Below are 14,701 nucleotides of genomic sequence, written 5' to 3'. Positions count from 1 at the left end.
ATGCTGAAACAGCTCATGCCTGTTGCAAGACATGCTTGCTGCCTTTGGGGACTCACAACAGGCAGGATTCATGCATGTCTTCCCATGTTGGTATTGTCTTGATTGTGAAGCCCTGCATATGAACTATATCTCCTGGGGAAGGAGATGCACTTTTGCCCAACTGTTTGCTTTTTCCACTGGAAGAAGAGACATGAGTCTAGGACACTCCTGCCCCCCAAAATGCACATTTGTTAGACTTCCTTGGACCCTGAGGAGGCCCTTGATAGAGGTGACTATAAAACATTTAAAGGAGTTTGAGAGATTCTCTGATACACTTGTCACATTTATAGATGCATAAACTGAGGTTGAGAAGTCTGCTCTCTGGGTTAGCGGCAAAGTGGGGAGCAGAACATAGAGCTTTCATGCTAATCCCTGTGGCCTTTCTGCTGTACTGTAGAAGCATGGAATAAATCCAGTGGACTTTTCTGCTCTGGGATCAGTTCAGTGTCATTGCTTGCTATTATATGCCATAGTTGCTAAAAATTCAGTTGATAAGTTTTATAAGTATATATCGTCATTGAGTTTTCTGAAGATACAGATATATCTGATAGCTGAGCTTAAATCATCAACTCAAGGATTTTATCAGAAATCGTTGTTCTATAATGGCTCAGCTGAATGCTCTCAAGGTTTTATTTATTTATTTATTTAAATCACACATGGTCTAGCACTTATCTCAGGATGCTCTGATAGACTCTTTGGGAGTGTCTATAAGCTGGTTCAGAGACTGGAATAAGGCTTCCATCTTACTTCCAGCCTCTGGGCCCCTTGTTTTCTAGAGGCTTCTTTAATTAGAGTACAGGATTTAATGCCTAACAACTTACAGAAAACTGAGGACAGATTGGGATCAAGGGGTAAAGAATTTTATCTTTAAGGAAGACAAAAACACCAGTAAAGAAAACCCTTCTTAGAGGGAAGAGATGGAGAAAGACATAGATAGGTAGATAGAGGCAAGATAGCTACAGATAGATTATAGATGATAGATGTGTACATATATAGAGAAGAAGAGATAGATGTAGATATATAGTGATATTTCGTTTGTATTTTAATAAATAAAGCTTGCCTGATGTTCAGAGAGTAAAACAACTGTACTGATTGATCAGTCTTATAGACCAGACAGTGGTGACATGCACCTTTAAACCATGTAGCCACATTAGTTTACCATAGAAACCGGGTGTTAGTGGTGCACACCTTTAATCCAGCACTAGAGAGGAATATAAGATGGGGGAGAGAGCTCGCACACACAGGTTTCTGGAGACATGATTCCCATTTTGGACTGAGGTAGAGGTAAGAGCCAGTGGCTGGCTGTTTTGCTTTTCTGACCTTTAGACTGAACCACAAAGACCATCACTCTTTGGAAATGTGACACCCAAAACTGAGATTATCTTTTTCACTTTTCAGGTAACAGATTATCTTTTTTTAATCCTATTCTCATTTAAGAGAAAGAAGCCACTCCGGGCACATTTTTCTTCTTATTAAACTTTCTCAAACTTCTATAGTCAGCAGAAACATACCTGCTGTGAGACAATGGTCTGGTACTCTGTAAAGATTTGTTACTTATATTTTAATAAAATGATGATTGGCCAGAAGCCAGGCAGGAAATGTAGTTGGGGCAACCAAGCCGGAAGTAGAGGAGGGGTGACAAGAACAGGAGAATTCTGGGAAGAGAAAAGAGTGAGTCTGCAGTCATCACCCAGCCACAGAGGAAGCAAGATGAGAATGTATTGACGGTTAAAGTACTGATATGACAGCATGGGTGGTTTATATGGAGCAGTGGTGCTGCCTGAAGATGAGACTCCCAGACAGTTTTGGGTGGATTAGGAGGTAAGGAGATGGAAGGCCATTGAGAACTTCTATCTGCCTAGGCTGGCAAGAGATAAGGAAGGTTGGCATTAGTGGGATTCCTATATTGGGAGAGCTTAACAAAGCTTGTAAGGGGTAGATTAGTGGAGCAGAGATTTTTGCTTTTCTTTTCCCTGATACAAATACTTAGTGAAGAAAATGTTACTGGCATCTTCAGAGATGAGAAAAAGAGGAGGGAAAGAGAAAGAAGGTGTAGTGTGGAGACAGGAGGGAGAAAAGAGAAGAGTTTCATATGTACATATCTTCCATTTTATAAAGGGTTCAGGACAACTGAAGAGTTTCAGAGACATCAAATAGGACATGGCGACTTCCACATGGTAGAGCAAAGCCGCAACCAACAAACTATAAATCAGTGTTGTCATAAAACCAACTGGCAGAGACCCAGATTTGTATGGGCCAAAATAAAAGGCCAATATTGATGTAGGGTCTTGCTATCAAGATAGAGGACATGAAGGACCCAAGGTATGTTGGAAGGACAGGATTTTGCCAAAAGAGAGAAAAAACAAGTCAGGTGTCTGGAGCTGTTGTGGTGGAACTGTTCCCTCCAGGTGAGACATTGACATAGGTGGTCACGAAGTAGTTGCTGTGGTGGCTATAGACCATCTTGGCCAACAGTCAAGGCAAGAAAGTAAGAGCAACAACGGGCCACCTGGGTTATGATGCACTAGTAAAAAGGCTGTTAGTTCCCTCATCAAAATGGAGAGCCACCATTCCCTTTCGCGAGATGCGTCTTCACTCTGTCACCCACTTACTGCATGTGGTCTTGGGGGTGTATAAGAAATTGAAGGCTGACTGAGATGGGTTACTCTTCAGTGGTACCCCAACCTTGAGTCACCCATACATCTGTAAGTAGCCCCAACAAATTCACTGGTCCACCAAGCTGGTTTTGGGCAAGAATCACTTGTCTGGTCTGTCCATACCATGCATTACTCTGGGGGAGTAGATGTGTCTTGTGACATCTTCCCAGGAAAGCACACACCCTGAGAGTCACAATATAAAAGCAATTTTCAAAAGTCAGATTGCCATCAATGACTCTAGGCTCTGTTTTCTTGCTTTGTAACGATGTATAAAGTTGTACATTTCTCCCTAACTTAATTTTCACACCTGTAAAATGGAAGCAAAATGCCACTGCTATATAGGTTGTTATGAATTTAAGATCATTGATAGATGGAAGTTTAAAAGTGCCTACCTCAGTAATCAATTCTAGTTGGTAACCATTCGAGCACTGATGTGGTTTCTATGATAACCATTTTCCCTGTTAGAGTCATTGGCTGCCCATTCCATAATCTCTACCAGGATGGAAAATATTTAAAGATCAAACTGAAGAGCACAAGGAAATAAATACAAGGCTAATGATGTCCTCATCATAGTGATTACTTATTATCTTGACTTTTTAATGGATAAGGGATATTAAAGGCCTCTTCTCTTTCTAGATGGTAAATGTTGCCTTGTTCTTAGAGTAAATTCCCAGAGTGTGAGGATATCTCTTGGTGGTAGGGTGTTTCCTAGGTGTTTGCCAGGTGTTCACTAGGTACTCTCCCTCCCATCAGCAACATCACAGGAACAGGATAAAGGTGGGTCCCTTTAAGCTAGGGCGACTGGTTTCATCAGATGGGCACTTGGCTAAAGCTTGTCTGGGACTTCTGGTGTGCTCTCCAGCTTAGGTTTTTACTTAAAGATGTCATTTGTTTCTGTGATGAGACCTTCTGATTATCTGCTGAGTGTATTGAAGTGCCGAGTGAAGTAAGCATGGCAAAAAATAAAATAGGCCATGTCCTTAGGGGTGGGCTTTTTTTTTTCTCCCTAAATTAGGGCACCGGAAAGTGCAGTTCTTAGGGGATCACAACAAGAAAAGATGATTTTCCTGAGTGCAGTGCTTCCCACTTTGTAAGTGGCCATCAGCAGAGCAGCCTGCTAGGGTCAGGGAATGGCTTTTGTGGAAACTTTGAGAAAGCCAAGGAGTCTGTGGAGAAGCTCAGGACGGAGCCCGCAGGCTAAGGTTATCTGCTTGATCTCCTTGCAGACGGGCCTTTCTCTTTAAGAAGCTAGCCTCTCTGGGGTGGCAGCAATTTCTTTGAACTCAGTGCCACTTTCACAAAGAAAGCCACCCCTGTGGCTTCCACAGGGCTGCAATTAGCATCACTTGGCACTTGCATTCATGGGCCCTGCTTCTCCCATCAAGGATCCCAACAATATCCAATTAAGAAAGCCTTTCTGGACCCGAGGTGGAAGCATTCAGCTAGAGATCGAGATGAAGTCATTTGAGCAAAAGGAAAGCCACAGAATCTTTTTATTGGTTGTCTATTCGTCATTGCCCCTGTGACTAGAACCAAAATAATCCCCCCCCACCCCCCCCTGGAGCTGGAGGTGTCACATAGGTGATAGGTCCAAAGGGACAAATATTTGATTGAGATGTGTGGGAGATGGGTATGGGAAAATCAGGGTTTATGGGAATGAGCTTAAGTGAATGTATACCAGGCATTTGGAAGGTTGTAATGCCAGTGATAATTACACATGAAATACAAATGAACAGAGCTCAGGCCTGTCACTTCTGCGTTTGCTGGTGGGCAGCAAGCTGAAGCACCCTGGGAACGACAAGTTCCCTGGCACGATAATGTCTTTGTCCTCTGCCTCACAAGCAGTTGTATTTGATGACTTCTATAGACAAATGGGAATCTGAACTCGCCTCCCATACCTGAGCTTTGAAACCTGGATTTAATTGTTAATACATCATTATGATACCCGGTAGTGCCACCTAGTAAAGCCAGGGTCTCCTGCAGGCTTGACAAGCCGATGTTCTCCCACACCGAGCTGAACTGCAACCCTGTCATGTCATTAATTATTTTGTTGTTTGGTATCATGGACTAGATTTCTGTGAGTTAGTTGTAACACAAAAAGATAATCACTGCTTTTCCTTGACAGACTGTCAATCATCCCAGTCCATCCCAGGGAGGACCCTTGTGGCTATAATGAAGTGAGAAACAAATGAAAGATAGAGTTTGATGCACAGAACAATTTTGTACAATAAAATTTCCCAAAGTGTATTCTGGAGCACTCCAAATTCCTAAATCTTTAAATTTAAATTACAGTAATGTTTTATTTATTTAGTGTGTGTGTATATATACACATGTACTCACATGGACTATCTATCGCTTACATGTGGAGGTCAGATAACAACTTGGAGGTTTTCACCTTCTATCATGTGATTCTTGGGGTCTCAGGTCTTCAGGCTTGGCAGCAAGCACATTTACCCAGTGAGCTATTTTGCAAGCCCCTCCCCGAAATCTTTATAGAAAAAAGGAGTCTAGTGACCATATAGATTCATGAAGCGCTGAGGGCCACTGGTCTTTATTCTTGGCACTCACAGTACATGTGTACATAGTAAAGGAGCTGAGAAGTTCCATGTCGTGAAGATATTTTCATATTGTTTAACTCACCATTTCCTGTGTTTGAGCTATGAATGACTCACCTCCTCCAGCTCACTGGATAGTCCAGCATTTATTAGCATTCCACTGAATGCACTTTGGGAAAGGCTTCAGGGAAGGTTCTTTGCTTTTGCAAATACTAAGCAAATACCTGAATATTAATCTGCATCTTGACACATCTAACTCTCATACCAGGGCTTGGAATAATAACCTAAGACTGGTTTACTTTTTGGAATATAAATTTCTTAATAAGGCTCTGTATTTCCTGGCTGCCAAGACCTCAATAATCACACAGAAACTATATTAGTTATAACACTGTTTGGCCAATGACTCAGACATATTTCTAGCTAGCTTTTACATCTTGAATTAACCTATTCCTATTAATCTGTGTATTGCCATGAGGCTATGACTTACCAGGAAGGTTCCGGGTCCTTCTCTTTCAGCAGCTACGTGGCATCTGTCTGACTCTACCTACTCTCTCTCTATATCTCTGTTTGGATTTCCTGCCTGGCTTTAATCAGCTAAGCCATTGGCCAAAACAGTTTTCTACATTAGCCAATAAAAGCAACACATATATAGAAGGGCATCCTATATCATCTGTCCTTTTCTGTCTAAATAAAAAGGAAGGTTTTTAACTTTAACACAGTAAAATTACATATACAAAACAGTTATCAAGCAAGAATTATAATTACAATATTTTGTCCATTTACATTTGGAAAATTAAGGAAAATACTCAATCATTTATCCTATCTTTGTGAGTCTAAAGTTTTAAATCTAATTTATCCTTTATCATAACTAAGAAAAACTATAACTATCTCTCTTCAACTCTTCAAAGACTTCAGAAGGATATATTATTACCTAAGTAAACAGGAAGTTCATTATAAGCAACTTCCAAAGTTCTATAATTGACAGAGACATCTTGCTGCCTGGACAGACACCCAAAGTTCTTCTGTAACATTGGGGCAACCATCTTCAGCCTACAGGCCCATAGTATCTGGCAAATTTTTCAGTGAAGCACGAAATTTGAAGATTTCTTATGCCTTGTATAGCAAAGTTTGTCAGTCACTTTGTTCTGTGTCCTGCAGAATGTCTGGCAGTTCCTTTCATGAAGCAGAAACCCCCAAGGACCATCCCACTTTTTGGAAAGTTCAGCAGTCACTTTTTTGTGGGTCCTGCATAACCAGTTCAAACAGCATGCCATCAAGTAGTCCATGCAAGAGCAGTTTCTTACTTAAATGGCTAGCCTTGCCACATTGAAGGCAAATTTTATAACATGTTTCTTTAATGCCCTTCTACCTCTCTGAAGTATTTGGTGCTGCCAAAAGCAGACATAATCTAGACTCTCTGTGTATTTCCCATCTTTACTTGGCTTATTTTCCTTTACTCCTTTAATCTATGACTGTCTGTACTCATTTATATTACTTTTACTGTCTCCTTAAAGACTTTACTTCTTTTTATAACTGTCTATACTCTTACGCCTTTCTCTCCCAAACCTATGTACATTTTTAAACACATTATGTCTCATTTAAAAGCCTTTTGTGACTGAATCTGTCCTATTGTGTGTCTGAAATCCTTTTCTGACAAGAAGCATTTTAAAATGGTAAGCAGTGTGGTTGTAGCAGCCCTGGATATATTGGCTCCACCTCTCTTGGCCTTTCAATATGGTGGAGGTACATTTACCACCAGCTCTGGGAGTGCTCAATGGGAGTTGTGCTCACCACCTCAACTCTGGGAAGCACCATGAAGCAGATAAACCCTTTTTATCTGAGTAAAAGCTAAATCCGCCATGCAGCATACTGCGTGGCCTGGAAATGCCTCTCTGTATGGCAGCAGGAATCCATCTTGTTTTCCTGCCTGTGCATGCCTTGCAGACCCATCCAGTTGCTTTCCCAGGTAGCGGTGCTGAGCAGCAGGCATGCTCTCAGCTACTTTCTTCCTAATCCTGAGTGGGCATACAAGCACTGGGACCAGAGTGTGTGGCTGGCCACACGGGTTAGGCCCAAATGTATGGATGCCATTTTGTAGGCAGAGGCTGCTCATTCATTTTCCAGCTATCCAGACCTGGATAATCACACAGAAACTATATTAATTACAACACTGTTTGGCCAATGATTAAGGTGTCTTTCTAGCTAGCTCTTACATCTTGAATTAACTCATTTCTAATCATCTGTGTATTGCCATGAGGCTATCACTTACCTGAAAAGATTCCAGGTTCTTCTCCTCTGGCAGCTACATGGCATCTGTCTGACTCTGCCTACTCTCTCTCTCTCTCTAAATCTCTGTTCAGATTTCCTGCCTGGCTTTACTCTACTAAGCCACTGGCCAATTATCCAATAATAATGACAATTATTCATTATCCAATAAAAGCAACACATATACAGAAGGACACCCCACATCAAGCTTCTCTTAGGAAAATGTTTTTCTATTTCCCAATCAGTTGTTCCATTTTTTTTTTTTTTTGCTATTTTCAAACCATTTTTAACTTAGTTCTAATTTCTCTTAATAATGATCAGGAAATGTGGTTTATGTCATTTTCCTTTTTGTTGAAATGTAGTGAATTTTAATAACCTCATATATGACTAATTGATATTCCAATTTCATGGATGTTTGAGAATAATTAACTAAACCATGTTCCCCGTTAAGACAACCATGTAGCGGCAACACTGTTCAGTGGTTTGTGCCACTTGTGTTTACCCAAAGCTGTGAAGCAGTTTTACCATTTCCCACTCACTGCTAGTATCATTTTTCTTTTTCTGCTGTTTCGTGTTATATATTTCAAAGCTATGTTATTTGATTCTTAAGATTTATGAGTTTTATATGTTCGTTGTGAATTGTGCCCTTTATCAAAATAAGATTTTAAAATCCCATTTAATGCACTTGATCTGGAATATGACTTTGTCATATATTACTGTTGCCTTGCCTACTCTAATTTATGTTTACGTCTCCTCTTAGATCCAATATTTCTCCCTTAAAATGTTAGAGTACGGGCAAACAAAATAAAGAGATAATTTAGGAGTGTTTCTCATATATACAGAGCTGCTTTCCAAAACACCTCTTGTACACAACATGCGTTAGGATGTTAAAAACAGTAATCTGAATGTTCCTGTCATTTAATAAGACTGATTTAGCCCATTTTTACTTGCAACATATTTGGTTATGGCTGTCATTGGAGTAGCTGTTGATTTCTGCGGTTCGCTGTAGCCTATCTTTTGTTTTTATGTGCAGCATGAACATTATTTTGAGTCGTTTCCCCAAATTTTGAGTGTTTACATACCACCAGTGCTTCAGGTTTAGTTATTAAAGATAACGTGGTTGAAGTTAATATTGTTTCACCAACAATAGCAGATCACATTGAGTGTTCCTTCATGACAATTAAGCAATGTTATATATGCACATGTGTCTATACAGGGCATTGTACACATGAGAGCAGTTGCCCATGGGGGTGCAGAAGGGAGTGTTAGACCTGTGAAGCCTTTTCCATGGGTGCTAGAATAGAACTTGTGTCTTCTGCAATAGCAGTATACCCTCTTAACCATGAAACCATCTCTCCAGACCTTGTTTTTATTTTTCATTTTATTTTAGGTCATTACTTTTTATGTTCAGCACTAGGAATTGAGTCCAGGGAATTGCACATGCTAGGCAAGCATTCTACCTCTGAGCCACCGCCTTAGGCAAAAATATAAAACATTAAAAAACAAAACCCACTTCATCCCACCTCTCTCCCCAGCCAGGTCCTGCACACTCTTCTCCAGGGTCTAGCCCAACAACTGTAGTTTTCATACCAAGTAAATTTCTTTTTGAAACAGACAGAGACCATTAAAGAAACCACAACAAACCAAAATTCAGAGTTGTGGGCTCAAATCCCAAATTACTCATCTATAAAACAGCTCCCACACCTAAGGAACAGGGATCATTGTGGGAAGAAGGGGTGGGAAGATTGTAAAAACCAGAGAGGGTCAGAAAGGTTTTTTTGTGAGAATGTATCTCCTAACAGTCTCGTCTCATCCATCCATCCATCCATCCATCCATCCATCCATCCATCCATCCATCCATCCATCCATCTATCTATCTATCTATCTATCTATCTATCTATCTATCTATCTATCTATCTATCTCTAGCTATCAGTTGTCTGTCTGTCTGTCTGTCTGTTGATCTATTTATCTTACTACAGGTCCATAATGACAGTTATTGAAAAAAGAGGTCATGAATTTGAAAAAGAGCAAAAAGGGGTATATGGGAGGGTTTGGAAGGAGGAAAGGGAAGTGTGGGGGGAATGATTTAATTATATTAGAATCTCAAAAAAAAATCCTTTTCAAAATTTTTTATTTTGAGATAGAGTCGTGTTGCATTCCCCAGGCTGACTTTGAACTCTGTAGACCAGGCAGGTCTTGAAATTGTTAGCCTCCCAACGTGCTGGGACTATAAGCTTGTGCCACTTGGCCACATATGCTTTTCTGACACTTTTTTTTTTAATTCCTGAAGTTTAGCAACCACTGCATGGAGTAGGGAATATTATTTTAGTACATACTTCAAAGATAAAAAACTGAGTCATGAGAAGGCTAAGTATTTATTTAAGTCTCTACAAAGCCATAGTCAGAGTTTGAACACAGTATGACCCAAGCACCTATTTCTCACTTGGCTTTCCTGTTTGATGCTTTTTTTCCTGATTGATGCTTAATGCTTTTTATTTTTAGGAATCAAATATTGCTATGTGGGTGTGTGTGCACTGAAAAAAATTGCTATTTTGTTTTGATTTACCCCTCTTTTGTGTATCTGTTTTGCTTTCATTTTTATAAAAGTCATATTATTATTTAGAAACCAGTTTTTCAATAGTTGTGTTGGTTTAACCCTTGTTTAGCCACTCATGATCAGAAACTTGACAGATGCAGGGCAATTGGATTAAAATCATTTTGACTATCAATCTCTAAGCAGTGATTCATTTCTTCTGGCATCTAGTTGTACAGAAAGAAAACATAAGCCAAGAAATTTGTGTGTGCATGTAGATACACATACTGACAGGTACCCACAGTAAAACACACACTTTAAAAACAGACTCAATTACAGGTCCAAGTGTGACTGTGTCCCAAGAAGGGCAGTGCTATCTGGTTTAGAATAATAAGCAAAAACACTAGACATGAGGTCAGGGTTCACCAAGAAAAACTTAATCTATTGGAAAGAATGCAAACAAGGCAAGTGGTCAGAAAGTATGGAGAGGACTTGATTGAGGTCCTTGGACTTCCCAGAGCAGCTTTCTCTGATCCTCTCACTGTTTGTGATGGAACAGCATGGCCAGAAAAACCATGATGAGTTTGTAGGCACTGAATCAGCCTGGGGAAGCCATGAGTCCTGGTGTGTGTGTGTGTGTGTGTGTGTGTGTGTGTGTGTGTGTGTGTGTGTGTGTGAGATTTGCCTAGCAGGCTCAGTCATTAAGGGAAAAAGTAGTTTGTTTCTTCTCTCTGTTGACACCTAGCTGATTGCAGTTAAAACTTTGTATCTTAAGCTGGATTATGTTTGCCCACCAATGTCCTGTTCTCTCTCTGGTTGTTGAGGTCACTGTAACTAGATGGGGGCCACAAGGCATCTCTAGCATGTTTATAACCAGTACTTTTGTTTTGGTGAGTGAAAATATCAGAAGCTGTTAACTTCAAGGTTGTTAACTAGGTGTCCTTGTTTCATTTTTTTTTTTGTGTGTGTAATGTTGTGCTTTCCACTAGTTATTTGTTATTAGCCAGTTTTCTGTTATCTTAGCATCCCATAGGTAAATTATTTTTTGTTTTCTTTTGAGATGCTCATAGCTTTCTCTTAGTGCCTGGACTAGCTATATTCTATGCTTCCAGGACTCATGGTTTCACGATCTCCCATGTTCTGGGTATTCTCAGTCTTTATGGTAACTATGCTGTGGTGATGGGAAGAAGATTTTATGTCCTTACTTTCTTACAGAGTAATTTGCAAATGAATCCATTATGCAGATACACGTCAGGACAACGCTGTCTGTTCAGCCTCAGCAAACTAACAACAGCCTCTCATCACTCTACATACATCAGGAAGATTGGGTTGGCATAAATACTTTAAAAAACTGCAAGATTCAGTGAGTGTAAGATACTTTCCTGTTTGAGCTGTTGGGTAAGTGTTAATGCTATGCATGCTTGTTTTGTTTCTGTTCTAGACTCACCTTCAAATTCTGGAGAGAAGCATTGATCCCAGGCAAGTCTACTTCCGGCAAGCTAGTCTCTGCCAGACGCTGGGAGGGAATCCATGTCCGTTGGTGACTATCACTGCCTTTCCTGAATCTAACAGTGCCAAGCATCTGGAGCAGTTCCGTGAGTAGAATTATGATCCTCTTCTTGAAAGCTGGGCTGAGAGGCCCCTCTGAAGTCTTGGTAATGCTCCTTCTGTTTTAGACTGCAGACTTGTCTGTCTTGATAGAAATACATCACTGAGTCTTCTTGATTTGACACAAAGAGTAAATGCTGATGTCATTCTGTTGTGAAAGGATGGGGAAAATGAATTGTTAACTGTCTGGGATAGGAAATGACCTGCTAGAATACAGAGCAAATCACCAGGCACGGTGACTTCCTCTTTGAAGACAGAACCAGGCCCCTGAATCACATTTTCCAATCTCTAATCCAGGCTCTACTGTCTCCATTTTCGCTGTTGCACTGTGACTCTCAGCCAGTCAGTATGGGAAGGAAGGAAACAGAATCTTTGAGCCCTGGTTGATGAATTCTCTTGGTAACCCGAGTACCTGTATCTGAATGTCTGAGGATGTTAAGAGGATATAGCAAAAAACCTTGACATCAAAGCAAAACCAAATCAAGAGCGCAGTAGGAACATTGACATCAATTCACATGTGAATACTTATGTAGCCTTTCAGATATATGGTTGACACAGACACCCCCCAAATACAGATCCACGGTGCCCCTTAATACTAGAGTCCCAAATATATGTGCCACTGACTTTTTACCAATGAGCTTCATGTCTCACCGAGGCAAGAGAAACAAAAGAGAATGAGGAATGATTTGCAATGCAAGGAAATTTGGAAGATGAAAGAAAGGACTGGAGAATAAAAGCCAAGCTAATTTATCCCCAGAAAATCCCGTCTTACCCGATGAAGTGCTAATGGTGTTCAGGTGACTCTTGGGTAGATACAAAACGTAATTTCTCACATCCCATCAGCGTCTGACAGTGGACGCTTAACAACCTGGCTAATCAACAACTGATTGTCCCATCTGAATTAACAAGGCCCTAAAATGCTTTAATGAATAGTAAGGGATTTTTAAAAACAACCCTCTTATGTGCTTTATGCATTTAAGAGCAATTTCTTAGCAGCCACAGAACCCTTTACTTGGCTGATGAGCAGAGCCTGGGAGTTGGAAGTAGTAATCCAGGGCAATCTTCACTGGGTAATTACTTATTTTAGAAAGTAGATATCTATAAGTCTATGTTTTACAACTTCTGTTTCTTAGGAGGGGAACATACAAGATACATGAAAAATATTTTGGTTAATCGTATAAATAGCATGTAGAAATCAGCCCTTATAATTAGTCGTCGTCGTTGTCTTCTTCTTCTTCTTCTTCTTCTTCTTCTTCTTCTTCTTCTTCTTCTTCTTCTTCTTCTTCTTCTTCTTCTTCTTCTTCTTCTTCTCCCCCTCCTCCTCCTCCTCCTTTTCCTTCTCCTCCTGCTTCTCCTTCTTCATCTTTCCTCCTCCTCTTCTGATCCTCCTTCTTCTTCATCGTTCTTCCTCCTCTTCCTCTTATCCTCTTATTCCTCTTTATCCTCTTTTTCTTCTATTGGCTGTTGAAATAGGAGCGGCGGAGCTGCGTCCCCAACACTCCGGCCGCTTGGCTAGCTCATGCCCGAAATAACAACACACAAACTGTATTCATTTAACTGCTTGACCCATTTCTATCTAGCCTCTTCTAGGCTAATTCTCACATATTAATTTAGCCCATTTCTAGTCATCTGTGTAAGCACCCCAAGGTGCGCTTACTGGGAAGATTCTAGCCTCCGTCCATCATGGTGTCTCTGCTCCAGAGAGCAGAGCTGTCCGGTCTCTCCGGGAGCAGAGCAGAGTCTGACCTCACTTCCTCTTCCTCCTGTTTACTCTTCCCACCTATCTTTTAACCTATCAGGGCCAAGGAGTTCCTTTATTGCTTAACCAATGAAATCAACAGATTGATATATGACACTCCCACATCATTGGCCTATTTCTTAGAGTTTGGATTTTAGGGATGTACAATCATCTGGTCAAATAAGAGTGATTTTTTTCTTGCTATTTATGTGGTTAGTTAAAATGCATATTTTCTATCAAAGGTCTCTGGGCCATTCAGACTCTGGGTCCTGGCACTCCAGACAGTGTTAGGGATAGGCTCACTCTCAAGGCACGGGTCTCAGACTGTACCTGTCATTGGTTGTTCACTGTACACCATCCTTATCCCCACAGGATGTCCCATAGGCAGGACAGACTGTATGTTGAAAGTTATGTGGCTGGTTTGGTTCCTCAGTTTCTCCTCTGGTAGTCTTGCCTGGTCGCAGGAGATGACCAGTTCAGGCTACATACTCTCAATTGCTAGGAATATTAGCTGGGGTCATCCTTGTAGATTCGTGGGAGTTTCCCTTGCCGCAGGTTTTTATCTGACCTTGACATGCCCCCCCTTTCCAGTTGACTCTTTCAGTACTCTCACCCCACCCCACCCCACCTGGTTCCTCATGTTGCCATCTGCAGTCTTCATCCAGCAACTGGTAGAACCAAAGTAGAAGACACACAATCAGACATTAGGCCGAGCTTGGGGAAGCCTGCTGAAAAGAGGGAAGAAGGAATGGTAGGAGTTAGAGGGGTCGAGGACACCGGAAGCTGATCCACAGAATCAACTAACCTAAGAACACAGGGGCTCACAGAGACTAAACTGACAACCAAGAAGCCTGCATGGGACTGACCCAGGCTCTCACCATATATGTGACAGCTGTGTAGCTTGGTCTTCTTGTGAGACTCCCAACTGTGGGAGCAGGGACTGTCTCTGACTCCTTTTCAGGCTTTTGATACCCTATTGTTCATACTGGGTTGCTTTGCCCGGCTTTCATACATGGGTAGGTGTTTAGTCTTACTTCAACTTGATATGCTATGTTTTGTCAATATCCACAGGAGATCTGCCCTTTTCTGAAGAGAAATGGAGGAGTAGGTGAGGGGGGGAGCAGGCAGAGGGGAGGAGGAGAGGAGGGAATAGGAGGAGAGGGAAAATTGGGGTTGGGATGTAAAACAAACAAATGAATACATAAATGTATTTTTTCACATGTTTTTCTGCTTAGAATAGCCATGACTTTGTTTGATGCCTATCCTCCACCTTTACCATCTTGAAATTCTTAAAAAGAATAGTTT

General features: G+C 41.0%; 1 protein-coding gene across 1 annotated transcript in view; it reads left to right on the top strand.

The window, feature by feature from the left end:
* The window catches only part of Agbl1 (AGBL carboxypeptidase 1), a 659,915-nt gene that overhangs the window by 109,196 nt on the left and 536,018 nt on the right, over nt 1-14,701 (top strand). Inside the window, exon 16 of the mRNA XM_050153973.1 lies at nt 11,492-11,645. Within this exon, the coding sequence (XP_050009930.1) occupies nt 11,492-11,645 (154 nt within the window). The remainder of the gene's footprint in view (nt 1-11,491; nt 11,646-14,701) is intronic.

This window comes from Alexandromys fortis, unplaced genomic scaffold, assembly GCF_014885135.2.
Source record: "Alexandromys fortis isolate MF-2015 unplaced genomic scaffold, M_Fortis_MF-2015_v1.1 scaffold_86, whole genome shotgun sequence".
In the NCBI taxonomy this organism is placed as follows: domain Eukaryota; kingdom Metazoa; phylum Chordata; class Mammalia; order Rodentia; family Cricetidae; genus Alexandromys; species Alexandromys fortis.
The sequence above is the reverse complement of the archived record's forward strand: the minus strand, read 5'-3'. Positions and strand labels throughout refer to the sequence as shown.